The sequence below is a fragment of the Oryctolagus cuniculus genome, chromosome 2 (genome assembly GCF_964237555.1).
Source record: "Oryctolagus cuniculus chromosome 2, mOryCun1.1, whole genome shotgun sequence".
NCBI classification, from domain to species: Eukaryota; Metazoa; Chordata; class Mammalia; order Lagomorpha; family Leporidae; genus Oryctolagus; species Oryctolagus cuniculus.
The window spans coordinates 112,075,880-112,087,934 of record NC_091433.1 but is presented as its reverse complement, the minus strand read 5'-3'; the positions used below and the strand labels follow the sequence as shown (position 1 = coordinate 112,087,934).

General features: G+C 51.2%; 1 protein-coding gene across 1 annotated transcript in view; it reads right to left on the bottom strand.

Moving 5' to 3' along the window:
- Positions 1 to 11,125, bottom strand: part of ACOXL (acyl-CoA oxidase like) — a 371,066-nt gene extending 359,941 nt beyond the window's left edge. Inside the window, exon 1 of the mRNA XM_051836339.2 lies at positions 10,956 to 11,125. Within this exon, the coding sequence (XP_051692299.1) occupies positions 10,956 to 11,092 (137 nt within the window). The 5' untranslated portion in view covers positions 11,093 to 11,125. The remainder of the gene's footprint in view (positions 1 to 10,955) is intronic.
- Between the last annotated feature and the right edge of the window lie 930 nt (positions 11,126 to 12,055).

The following is a 12,055-nucleotide window of genomic DNA, read 5'->3' as shown; positions in this document are numbered from 1 at the left end:
AACTCAAAATGAGAGGTATTCAATGGAACACTCAACCAGTACCCTTCAAAGTGATAGGTCATAAAATGCATGGAAAGGCCAAGGAGCTGTCACCAGTCAGAGGATGCTAAGGAGCTTCACCAACCCAGCACATTCTGGTCTCCTGGATGGGGCACTGGAACATAAATAGGACAACAGTGGGAAACACCAGAAAATCCAGAGTAACCACGAAAGTTCTTCAGCTTCGGCCCTTCCACAGAAGTCTTCAATCCATTTTGAGTTCTTTTATGTGCTCAATAAATGGAATGATGTTCTTTTTGTTGAGAGGACAGGAAAGCCTCAAGCCTTGATCTGATAAAAGAAAACTGAGGGGACAACATTGTGGTGTAGTGGGTAAAGCCATCATCTACAGTGCAAGCATCCCATATGGGTGCCGGTTTGAGTCCCGGCTGCTCCACTTTCAATCCAGCTCTCTGTTATGGCCTGGGAAAGCAACACAAGATGGCCCAAGTGCTTGAGCCCCTGCACCCACGTGGGAGACCTGGAAGAAGCTCCTGACTCCTGGCTTCAGCCTGGCCCAGCACCAGCTGTTATGGCCATTTGGGCAGTGAACCAGTGGATGGAAGATCTCTCTCTGTCTCTCCCCCTCTCTCTGTAACTCAGTCTTTCAAAAATAAAATAAATCTTTTTAAAACAAAAACCGGAAGCATTCCCCAAATGTACCCAGCCTCTGTCCCTCACTTCTCAGTGCACATGGTCTAGAAGTGGGTGGTGTAGGGTGCAGAAACACCCCAGGGGCTCTGCCACACTCGGCATCAGGGGCACCAAAACCTGCCCCCAGGCAGCAAGATAAGCTATTGTGACACATCACCCCAGAACTCTAGCCTAGGGAAGAGAGAAAAGAAGAAAAGCTTTCTTTGTGTGGGGAGCAACCCGGACTAGACTAAGTTACTGGAATTAGGACTTATTCTATGCATCTGCTCTCCCACAATATGGCGCTGAGAAGGGAGAAACAGCTTCTACGCAGCTGCCTCCAGTTCAACCAATAAACTGTAGGACCTGCTCCTGATTGGAGGAGAGCAGCGTACTCGGCGTGTGGGCAGCCGAGTTGGGATTGGCAGAAGAGGACTATAAAGGAGGAGAGAGACAACATGCACCAGGAACATCTAAGGGGAACATCTGAGGGAACACCTGTGCAGCCCCTGAGAGAGCCGGCCTGCGGTGTGCCGCTCCCCTGCGGAAGTGGGGAAAGTGGCCAGGGGGAACTGCCCTTCCACGGAGGTGGAAGGGACGGCAGCCAACCCGGGAAGAACCAGCAGCAAACCCGGGGAGGGCCGAGCAGACAAAAGAACAGCGCAGGGTCCTGTGTCGTTCCTCCACGAAGAGGGGGAGCGACACTTTGTACATAGTAAACAACCATCGTTCCACAATTATTTTTTTTCCAGTTGAGGAAAGTGATTCAGGAGGCTGACTCATCCTTTATCAAACTCCTGATGAACAGAATGTAAAGCAGCCCCATAGTTCTCACCACCCCCACCCCTGGACAGGGAGGAGATGCTCTGATACTTCCAATGCTTTACAGAGTTGCCCATATCAGAAACTCACCTTGCTCTCTTGGGATTTTTTTTAAAGATTTATTTTATTTATTTAATTGAAAGAGTTACACAGAGAGAGAGAGACAGAGAGAGAGAGATACAGATCTTCCATCCACTGGTTCACTGCCCAGATGGCCGCAATGGCCAGAGCTGCGCCGATCCGAAGCCAGGAGCCAGGAGCTTCTTCCAGGTCTCCCACGCGGGTGCAGGGGCCCAAGGACTTGGGCCATCTTCCACTGCTTTCTCAGGCCACAGCAGAGAGCTGGATGGGAAGTGGAGCAGCCAGGTCTCGAACAGGCACCCATATGGGATGCCGGCACTTCAGGCCAGGGCATTAACCCCCTGTACCACAGGGCTGGCGGGGATTTTTTTATAAGTCATATACTATCACCATGTTAGCTCGTAGAAGCCAGCGACAGCTGTCCCTGACCCTGAGAGTTCTCCCCTCCACGCTATGTCTCCTTCCTGGCTGAAAGCTCTGCTAACCATGTCCTTATCACACAGGCAGGGGGCACAGAGTCTGGCAAGCACCTGGGGAAAACATGCCATCCCTGAAACAGAAGTAGAAAATAAATCTCTCTCTTCTCCCACCTCAGGTGGCAGAAACGTGAACAGCCACCAGCCCTCCACGTCCATGCCCACCTTGGTTTGTGTTGTCTCTGATTCTTCATAGGGAAACTCAGACATGCTTTTCTAAAGACTTATTTTATTTATTTATTTATCTGAAAGGCATCTACGTGCCCAAGAGAGGGGCTTGGGAGAGATCCTCCCCCACAGCCTTCAGAGGGAACCAAGCCTGCAGACAGTGCGATCCTGGACTCCCAGCCTCAGCACTGTGAGACAGTCAGCTTCTGTTATTTTGTTATTGACATTGTAGCTTTCAAATATAAAAGCTACATTTTACACATTAAAAGTTAGGACCTATGATTTGGCAAAATGTTTTTATGGTCCTTTAGGGACTTGGAATTCTAGAAACTGTAGAAAATAGAATACCTGAGATATTTATCTATTGTAGTAATGAAAAGAAAATAGGCCGGCGCCGCGGCTCACTAGGCTAATTCTCCACCTAGCGGTGCCGGCACACCGGGTTCTAGTCCCGGTCGGGGCGCCGGATTCTGTCCCGGTTGCCCCTCTTCCAGGCCAGCTCTCTGCTGTGGCCCGGGAGTGCAGTGGAGGATGGCCCAAGTACTTGGGCCCTGCACCCCATGGGAGACCAGGATAAGCACCTGGCTCCTGCCATCGGATCAGCGCGGTGCGCTGGCCGCAGCACGCTGGCCGCAACGGCCATTAGAAGGTGAACCAACGGCTAAAGGAAGACCTTTCTCCCTGTCTCTCTCTCTCACTGTCCACTCTGCCTGTCAAAAAAATAAATAAATTAAAAAATTAAAAAAAGAAAATAACGAAGTTGACTGTGGGAGCACAAGCTGCCAACATCGTAGGACAGCCTTGTTGCCTGCATGGAAGAATGCACCTGGAAGCCAGGCTTCCTCTCCTGCACCCACCACCAGTCTGTCTCCGGGGCCTGGCAGTCTCTTCAATGAGGACTAGATGAACACTAACTCTCAGATCAGACTCTAAACCCCTACAGTAAACTGAGTTTGAAATTGCCTCCTACACTCTTAGTAGCAATAAAACGGGAGCTTCATAAGATAACCTGGCAATATTTTTCAAGATCTATTTGAAAGACAGACTAACAAAGACAGGCAGAGAGAGAGAGAGGGATTCCATCCTCTGGTTCACTCCCCAGATGCCTGCAAAAGCCAGGGCTGGGCCAGGCTGAAGCCAGGAGCCAGAAACTCCATCCAGGACTCCTGTGTGGGTGGCAGGAACCGAAGTATCTGAGCCATCATCTGCTGCTTCCCAGGAATATTTGCAGGAAGCTGGACAGGAAGCTCGGAGTAGCCAGGACTTGAAGCGGGCACTCTGATATGATATACAGGCATCCCCAGCAATGGCACCATAATGCACCACAATGCCCACCCCAACCTGGCAATACTTGTCAATACTTTCCATATAAACGTCCTTCGTCCCCTTAGTTCCACCTTTAGGGCTAACCCAGAGAACTTTCCTCTTCAGGACACCAGAGTGCTCATTACAGCATTCATTAGGACAACACAAACTGACACAGCCTGAAGGTCCGTCACTAGGGCATAGGGGGAAAGAGGGGGGCCGTTGCTGTGGCATAGTAGGCTGTGCCTCCACCCGCAGTGCCGCAATCCCATATGGGCGCCGATTCTAGTCCCGGCTGCTCCTCTTCTGATCCAGCTCTCTGCTGTGGCCTGGGAAAGCAGTAGAAGATGGCCCGAGTGCTTGGGCCCCTACACCCACAAGGGAGACCTGGAAGAAGTGTTGGATCGGCCAAACTCTGGCTGTTGTGGCCATTTGGGGAGTGAACCACCAGACTCCTGTCTCTCCCTCTCTCTATAACTCTACCTCTCAAATAAATAAATTAAATATTTTAAAAATAGAGCATAGGGTAAATAAGTGATGGTGTAACCATACCTTGTTAAATTTTAAAAATCAGTGAGACCATCCTGTTTATGCTGACACATAAATACAGGTCTGCAGACCTCTGGAAAACAGAACAGACTTAAACACAGACATCCATAACTCATAAAAATGGCAATAATAAAACACAGAAAGCATAAGCCCACATGACCCAACCAAGAACAGGTAAGAAACTCACAGCAGATAAGAGACAGCAACAAGACACCATCAAAGCCAGCAAACAGGCAAGTAGAACTGACTCCGTCTACATGGCCCCAAGTAGCTCTGAAAGCTACTGGACCCCTCTCTGAAGCCCACCAAAGAGTAAAGGTAAGTTTACTGCCAGGAGAAAGGACAGGGGGAGGGCAGTAGCGAGACTTCACACTGGTAATACTGCGGCCAATAGGAGACTCCCTCAGGCAAGGCCCCAGTCACCAATGTGAAGAGCACAGCCAACCACAAAGGATCATCTCCATGTGGTGGACACCTAGGGTGGTTTCCCCAAAAGTTCCCATAAAGGGACTTGTCTTGCTGAAACCAAAGTCTTCAACCATTTTCCAGCAAATGGAAGTCAAAGGTCTGGAGAAAGGGGCATGGATTCTGACTACCCCAAGGTCCTATGTGGAGGAGAGCTGCTCATAGTCCCTTCCCTGGCTTGCTCCAACAACCCAGACAGCCAGGTCTGGGGCCTGCCCCTCGTTCTCCATCCACCTATCTCAGGAGGTGAGAGGATTCACCTCTGGAGAAGTAAATCCTGTCCAAAACAAAATACATGTTACAGAATACTAGTACAGCCACGTGCCGCCGACAACACTTCTGTCAACCACTGATCACGTATACAGCCATGGTCCCATAACAGCACACTGCCTAGTGATGTCATAGCCAAGGACAAGGCCAGGAGGTCCCACATTAGAGCAAATCCTTTTGCAAATGACAGAACGGTGCAGATGACTGTAGAACAGGGTCTACTGCATGCCAACACAGAGAGAGAGAGATCAACAGCAAGCTACTTCATCAGTAAATCCTGTAACACCAGGGCCAAAAAGAAACTCCTAGAAGCTTACAGAATGGAGCTAGAAAAACAAGCAAATGTAAGCTATCAGTGATAAGAAGATGTCTTATTTGTTACTGGCATTGATAGACACAAAAAAACAACAAGCATGATGTCTTTAAAATCCCAAGGGAAACTTTATTTCCAGCCTGGAACTCTACACTCAGACAAACCTTCTGTGGGGAGCAACTCGGACTAGACTAAGTTACTGGAATTAAGACTTATTCTATGCATCTGCTCTCCCACAATATGGCGCTGGGAGAGGAGGCAACAGCTTCTACCCAGCTGCCTCTCACCAACTTGACAAGCTGCAGGAGCTGCTCCTGATTGGAGGAGAGCAGCGTACTCGGCATGTGGGTAGCAGAGTTGGGATTGGTGGAAGAGGACTATAAAGGAGGAGAGAGACGGCATGCACAAGGAACATCTAAGGGGAACATCTATCTGAAGGAACACCTGTGCAGCCCCCGAGAGAGCCGGCCGGCGGTGTGCCACTCCCCCGCGGAAGTGGGGAAAGTGGCCAGGGGGAACTGCCCTTCCACGGAGGTAGAAGGGACGGCAGCCAACCCGGGAAGAACCAGCAGCAAACCCGGGGAGGGCCGAGAAGACAAAAGAACAGCGCAGGGTCCTGTGTCGTTCCTCCACGAAGACGAGGAGCGACACCTTCAGACAACTGGAGAGTAAACATTTTAATATATTAAAATCTCAAAAATCTCAAAAAGTTAATTCCCAGGTACTCTTGTTCAAGAAATTACTAGATGAGAGAATGTTATAGTTATTTATGGCTATGCAATAACGTACCCCAAAACTTAACAGCTGAGCCCAACATGTGCAATTACTCTAGCTTGCTACTCTTCCTACCAGGAATCTGGAGAGGAAATAACTAGGCACAACTTGTCTCCACTTCTGAAATGCCTGGGGTCCCACGTCAGAAGAGCTGGGAACTTTAGCATCTCTTTACTTCCCTCTACACAACTTGTGTATATGGTCCAGCTTGGCCTTCCTCACAACATGGCAGCCACAGGATAGTAACACTTTTACAAAGAAGCTCAATGCCACAAGAGACAAGAAGTAGAAGGTTCCAGTATCTAAGGCCTGGTCCTGGAAACTGGCACATAGTCACTTCAGCCAAATTCTCTTGACCAAAGCAATCACAAAGCCACCCAGATTCAAGAAAGGGTGACACCAACCACACCTAACAGGACTAACATTAAAGAATCAGTGGTCATCTCCAACCCTCTACAAGGGCAACCAGGAAAGAGAAAGCCTCGGAAACCAGTGACTGGACTACCCAGGATATGGAAAGGATATACTGAGGGAACCATCCAGGCTGAAGCCACAGAAGGAGACCTCCAGGGCAGCGTGCCCATGGGTGCTGGGGCAATAGAACTGCCAGCTCTACAGATTCGACAACATAGAGATGAATGGAACTGTTCCATCATGACAGACCTGCTCTGTGTGATCCATCTCATTTCGTCTAGTGTGGAGGTTAGGGAGTGATGCATTGGTAGAAAGCTCAGCAAATAAATAAAAGGTTCCAAAGAAATCAAAAAATTTGTGGCAGAAAAGAAATGAAATATGGCATACCTTGGAGCATAGCTAGGAATACTATTTACATAGTTTTTTTAAGGTTTATTTTATTCATTTGAAAGACAGAGAGAGAGAGAGAGAGAGAGAGATCTTCCATCTGCTGATTCACTCCCCAAATGACCACAATGGCCAGAGCTGAACTTATCTGAAGCCAGAAGCCAAGAGCCAGGAGCTTCTTCCTGGTCTCCCCCAGGTGCAGGGGCCTAAGGGCTTGGGCCATCTTCTACTGCTTTCCCCCGCAAATGCAGAGAGCTGCATCAGAAGTGGAACAGGCTGTACCACAGTGCCAGCCCCATTTATGTAGTTTTAACAGTGTGAACCTGCATTCTGATTTTCACAGAACAAGAAGGAAGGAGGTGCTATAGTGAGAAGTCTTCATTTTCCATAGTAGGAAACAAGCATAGAACCCAGAAGTGGTCATTTATGCCAATTATTTAGGTATGTGGAGGTAAGTGACAGAGCAATCAAGTAAAAGGATTGAGAAAGGGTTGCCCACGGGGGAAAGGAACACAAGGAGAGGTAGGGCAGGGTCTGTTCTTGTTTTAAGAAACCTCACAGTGCAATTGTATTAAGTACACTCATACATTAATCAGTGAAAAAAGGAAAGAACAAACCGTATAACAAAACACAATGTGCAATCCTGTCTCAAAAAGAAATGATGTTCACATGTGTATACGAACTCAGAAAAACAGAAACAGAAATGGAAAAAGATCCCACACCAAATGAAAACACGAAAAGTAGCTGGAGACCAATGGCCATTGAACGTTGAATGGAGAAGCAAAATGTGATGTTGTGTGCATACAATGGAATATTATTCGGCCTTCAAAAGGAAGGAAATTTTGACATATGATACAATATAGGTAAACCTTGGAGATACTATGCCAGGTGACAAAAGCCAGTCACAAAGGACAAATATTGTCTAGTTCCATTCATGTGAGATACCCAGCATAGTCAAATTCAGAGAGACAGAAAGTAGATGGTGGTGGTCAGGGGCTTGTGGGGAGTGCGCAGGGTGGGAGTTTAACAGGTGTGGGGTTTTTGTTTGGGAGGACGAAGAGTTCTGAGCTGGATGATGGTGACAGTCGCACAACAGGAGTGTACTTAATGCCACGCTGTTCACTTAAGGACGCTGAAGATGGTAACCTTCATGTAACCTGTTTTTTACCAAAATTTTTTAAAAAGTGCTTGGTAGAGAGACCCCGTTAGGAAACTGTCAAGTTTTCCATATGATTTGACCCTTTGCAATGAGAATGTGTTCGTGAAGCATGCATGTGCAAAAGTAAGACAAATCCTACATGAAAGGAAGAGAAATGTGCATCGCGCTAGGGACGGGGTGAGCAGGGCATGAGAAGGAGGGGGACAGGACAGCCAGAGCAGCACGCGGGAGCCTGAGAGGTGCACGGGCGGCTGTTGGGTTGAGGTTCTCTGCCTTCCTGGGCTGGGGGATGTGTGCCATTCCTGTCCCTGAGCACAAACCCAAAAGGGTTTCCCTTAACAAGAAACAAACTCAAAAACGTCTCAAAAATGTATTTCAGATGTTGCTTTTTTAGAATTCCCCACAGAACCTGATGGGGAGCCTCAAGTCACCCAGAATCATTCTGCTGTCACAACACGCAGCACTCTGTCACACACAAGACAGGGCAGGGATGGCCCTGGGCCACCCAGGGAGCGCCCAGAGTCCGAGGGACGCTTGGTTGTTCAGCCTAGCACCAGGCTGGGGAAGGTGGGGAAGTCATTCCTCAAAAGGCCACCTAAGCTGTGCCCACACAGCTTCTGGGAGCTGAAGTCCCTGTGCAGAGGAGGGCATGGGAAATTGTGCAATTTCATTTGCAGGAATACTGCCAGGCTCTCATGTCCTGGGGATACTTCACCCTGTGCAAACTTCCACTCCACACACACACACACACACACATGGCAGTCCCAGAACCATGCTGCCACAAACCCCACCCACCAACACCTACTTTAACTTAGAAGGCCTGTTTTGGGGGGTAGGGGTGGGAACTAGCCACAGGAAGGCTAACATCCCTCAGTAAATCAGTGAATAGGCAAGTTTTTTTTTTTTCTTCAATCATCTCTGCTCTTCTATGGAGCACTGAACATTAGCAGAACACTAAAACATCCAGAAATCAAGATCACTATCTTCCAACACATAATAAGATTAAATCTGATGGTACAAGGTGAACTTCAAATATGAGCTAGATACCAGAATCTTTAACCACTTGGGGAAAAAAAAAAGAATATAAAAGTTGTCTATGCTCTGAAATTATGAAGTAAAGGAAAGAATGGAGAAGGGTTTGTTAGGAGAATGGGATTTCTGCCTTTTTCCTTTGGTGGGTGCTGTTTTTGGTGTCACAGCACAGCACTGACTACTTCCTTGGCAATCTCTCGGTTAGCTTTCTGGTTTTTTTTTTTTTTTAATAAAGATTTATTTATATACTTGAAAGTCAAAGTTACACAGAGAGAGAAGGAGAGGCAGAGAGAGAGAGAGAGAGAGAGAGAGAGAGGTCTTCTATCCGATGGTTCACTCCCCAATTGGCCGCAACGGCTGGAGCTTTGCAGGTTCGAAGCCAGGAGCCAGGAGCCTCCTCCAGGTCTCCCGTGCGGGTGCAGGGGCCCAAGGACTTCAGCCATCTTCTACTGCTTTCCCAGGCCACAGCAGAGAGGTGGATCATAAGTAGAGCAGCCAGGACTCGAACTGCCGCCCATATGGGATGCCACCCGCTATGCCACAGCACTGGAACCTCGGCTAAGTTTCACAGCGACCCAGCAGCACAGAGATTATGCACATTCTGTGGATGGGCAAACACGAGCTGGGGGAGGGGAAGAGGCCCCGGATGCCAGTCCCACACTGTCTTTCCCAGCCCTCTGGAGGTCACACAACTCACAAGCATGTGCCTTCTCCTTGGCCCAGATCCACAGTTTGGGTTAGAATTCTGTTCCATGTTTTAATCTGTAACTATCCAAATTGAAAAGGCAAAGAGGCCATAGCCTAGGAACGAACTAGAAAAACTCGGAACCACAGGAGCAGGTACAGGAATAAAGACAGTGACATAGCACAGCTGTCCTCCGACGTCCTGGCTTCAGAACTCTGCACGTTGAGAACCGACAGAGGTCCCCTAAGGGCTTTCATCCTGGTGGGTTCTATCTATTGATATTTATCATATTAAAATTAATAAAAATTTCATAAATTCATTATGGGTAATTTGTTAAAATAACTTTTCCGAAAGAAAACAAAATAAAAATTTCGGAAAGAGAGTAGCATCGTTCCGCATGTTCCCGACTGCCTTCAGTGTCCGCGTTAATGGCAGACCGCGGGATCCTCCCGTGTGCTGGTGCGGTTTATCTGCGGGAATACTACACATCCTGCAGACCAGAAGCTGCCTCAGCTCGCTGCAGGGAGAAGCAAAATGAAGCAATGGTTTCGGGTGCCCTAGGGGTCCCCGTTGTAGCACATCTGAGAGCCACGACTTAAAGAACTAAGTGTGCCAGAGGGGGCCAGAGACATGGGGGCGCCAGGACACACCCACCAGACCTCACCCCGCCTAAGCCCCCAGCCCGGGACAAGGCAGCCCCGGAGCAGGAACCCTCCAAGGACACTCTGAATCTCCCTCTCAGCCCAGCTCGTCCTGGCCAGAGAAACTAAACGGGGCTCCCCGGGCGTGGGCGAGGAGCTGCCGGGCAGAGCCAGGGAGAAGAGGCCCACCGCCAGCGCCAAGCTGCGGTCGGGACCCACCGGGCCCGAGCCACTCCTGCACCTGTAAACCGCAGCCGCACCAACTGCTGCCCACTTCTCAGCGATGGCCAAGACCTGCACACCACCGCCTCTCACCGCCAAGGCACCACGCCGCCGCCGCCGCGCCGTCCACTCGGCGCACTGGCCTCGGTGGCCCTGGGACCTGTCCCCAGCGCTGACCGCAGCCCAGCTTGCCCGCCCCTTCTCCGCAACACGGCGGGGCAGGGACTCTAGAAACAGGTTTGGAAGCCAGGCCGACGTTTCCAGCCACGACTGCTTCCACGGAGCCCGCGCCAGCCGCTGCGGGACCCACCGGTCACCAGGACTCCGAGGCAGCTCGGAAGCGAAGGCCACCCCTCTAAGGGCCGGGGAGGAGGGCGCGCCAAACCCTGAGGCGAGGGCCTGGCCTGGCCCCAGCGCCGCGCACTCCCGCCTCGCCCTCGGGCGGTGCCCGTGGGGACGCGGGTTCTGCGTGCACAAGGCCCCGTGGCGGGCGCGGGCAGGGGGCGCCGCGGCGCGGTACCTGTGCCGGAAGAGCGGGCAGCCGCCCAGGAGCCTGCTCAGTTCGTTCTTGAGGCCCCAGAACTTGCCGTCCAGGTAGCGGTGCAGGGACGAGTCCCCGAGCCCCAGGTCCGGCCCCAGGTCCGGCGCCGAGTCCATGGCGCGCCCCGGCCGCGGCTTCCCCTCCGCGCCTCCGCGAGCTCCCCACTTGTGGGGCCCGCCGCGCGCTCCCTTCTTTATCTCCACCCCGCCGGGCCCGTCCCCACCCTCCTCACCTGCCCGTCCCCTCCCTCCCGGCGCCGCCCTGCCCTGCTCCCTGGCACCGGGTGAAGACTGGCCCGGGAGGCGCTCTCACAGTGGTCTCCTGTCGCCCGCGAGGGGATCCGCGAACTCTGTCGCCTCGCCCTGCCCGTCCGCGGTCCCAGCAGGGTTGAGGGCCCCAGGAAGCACGTGTAAGAATCCTTGAGGGGGCGCTGATCCAGTGCGCCTGGGCACCCGCGACCTGGCTGCTGGGGACTGAGCCATTCCCCAGCTCGGTGGACCCCGCCCGCCCAGCCAGCCACTTTGCCTGGCTCCCAGGTTCCAAGACGGGCTGGCCCTGGCTCTGACCCCAGCTCCGCCGCACCTCAGATCAAATTCCTGCCACCCCAGACAGCACATCATGGAAACCTGTGATGTCATTGCCATTTGGAAGAGGCCCAGGCCTGCAGGACCACAGTCCCGGGTAACCAGAAGCTGCAGGCAGGATAACGAAGGTGAACTGGGATCGCCTCTCTCAGGAGCTTCCGTCGAGGCCAGTGGGGAGTGCGTGATAACCCCGGGTGGAAAATGTTCCCTCCTTTCCTGCTTCAAACTCTCATACCCTATGCTCCACTGGTTCTTCTTTTGAAAATATGGGAAGTGTTAATTGTTCCCTTCCTGTGGGGAGCAACTGGGAGCAACTCGGACTAGACTGTTACTGGAATTAAGACTTATTCTATGCATCTGCTCTCCCACAATATGGCGCTGGGAGAGGAGGAAATAGCTTCTACACAGCTGCCTCCAGTTCAACCAATAAACAGCAGGACCTGCTCCTGATTGGAGGAGAGCAGCGTACTCGGCGTGTGGGTAGCAGAGTTGGGA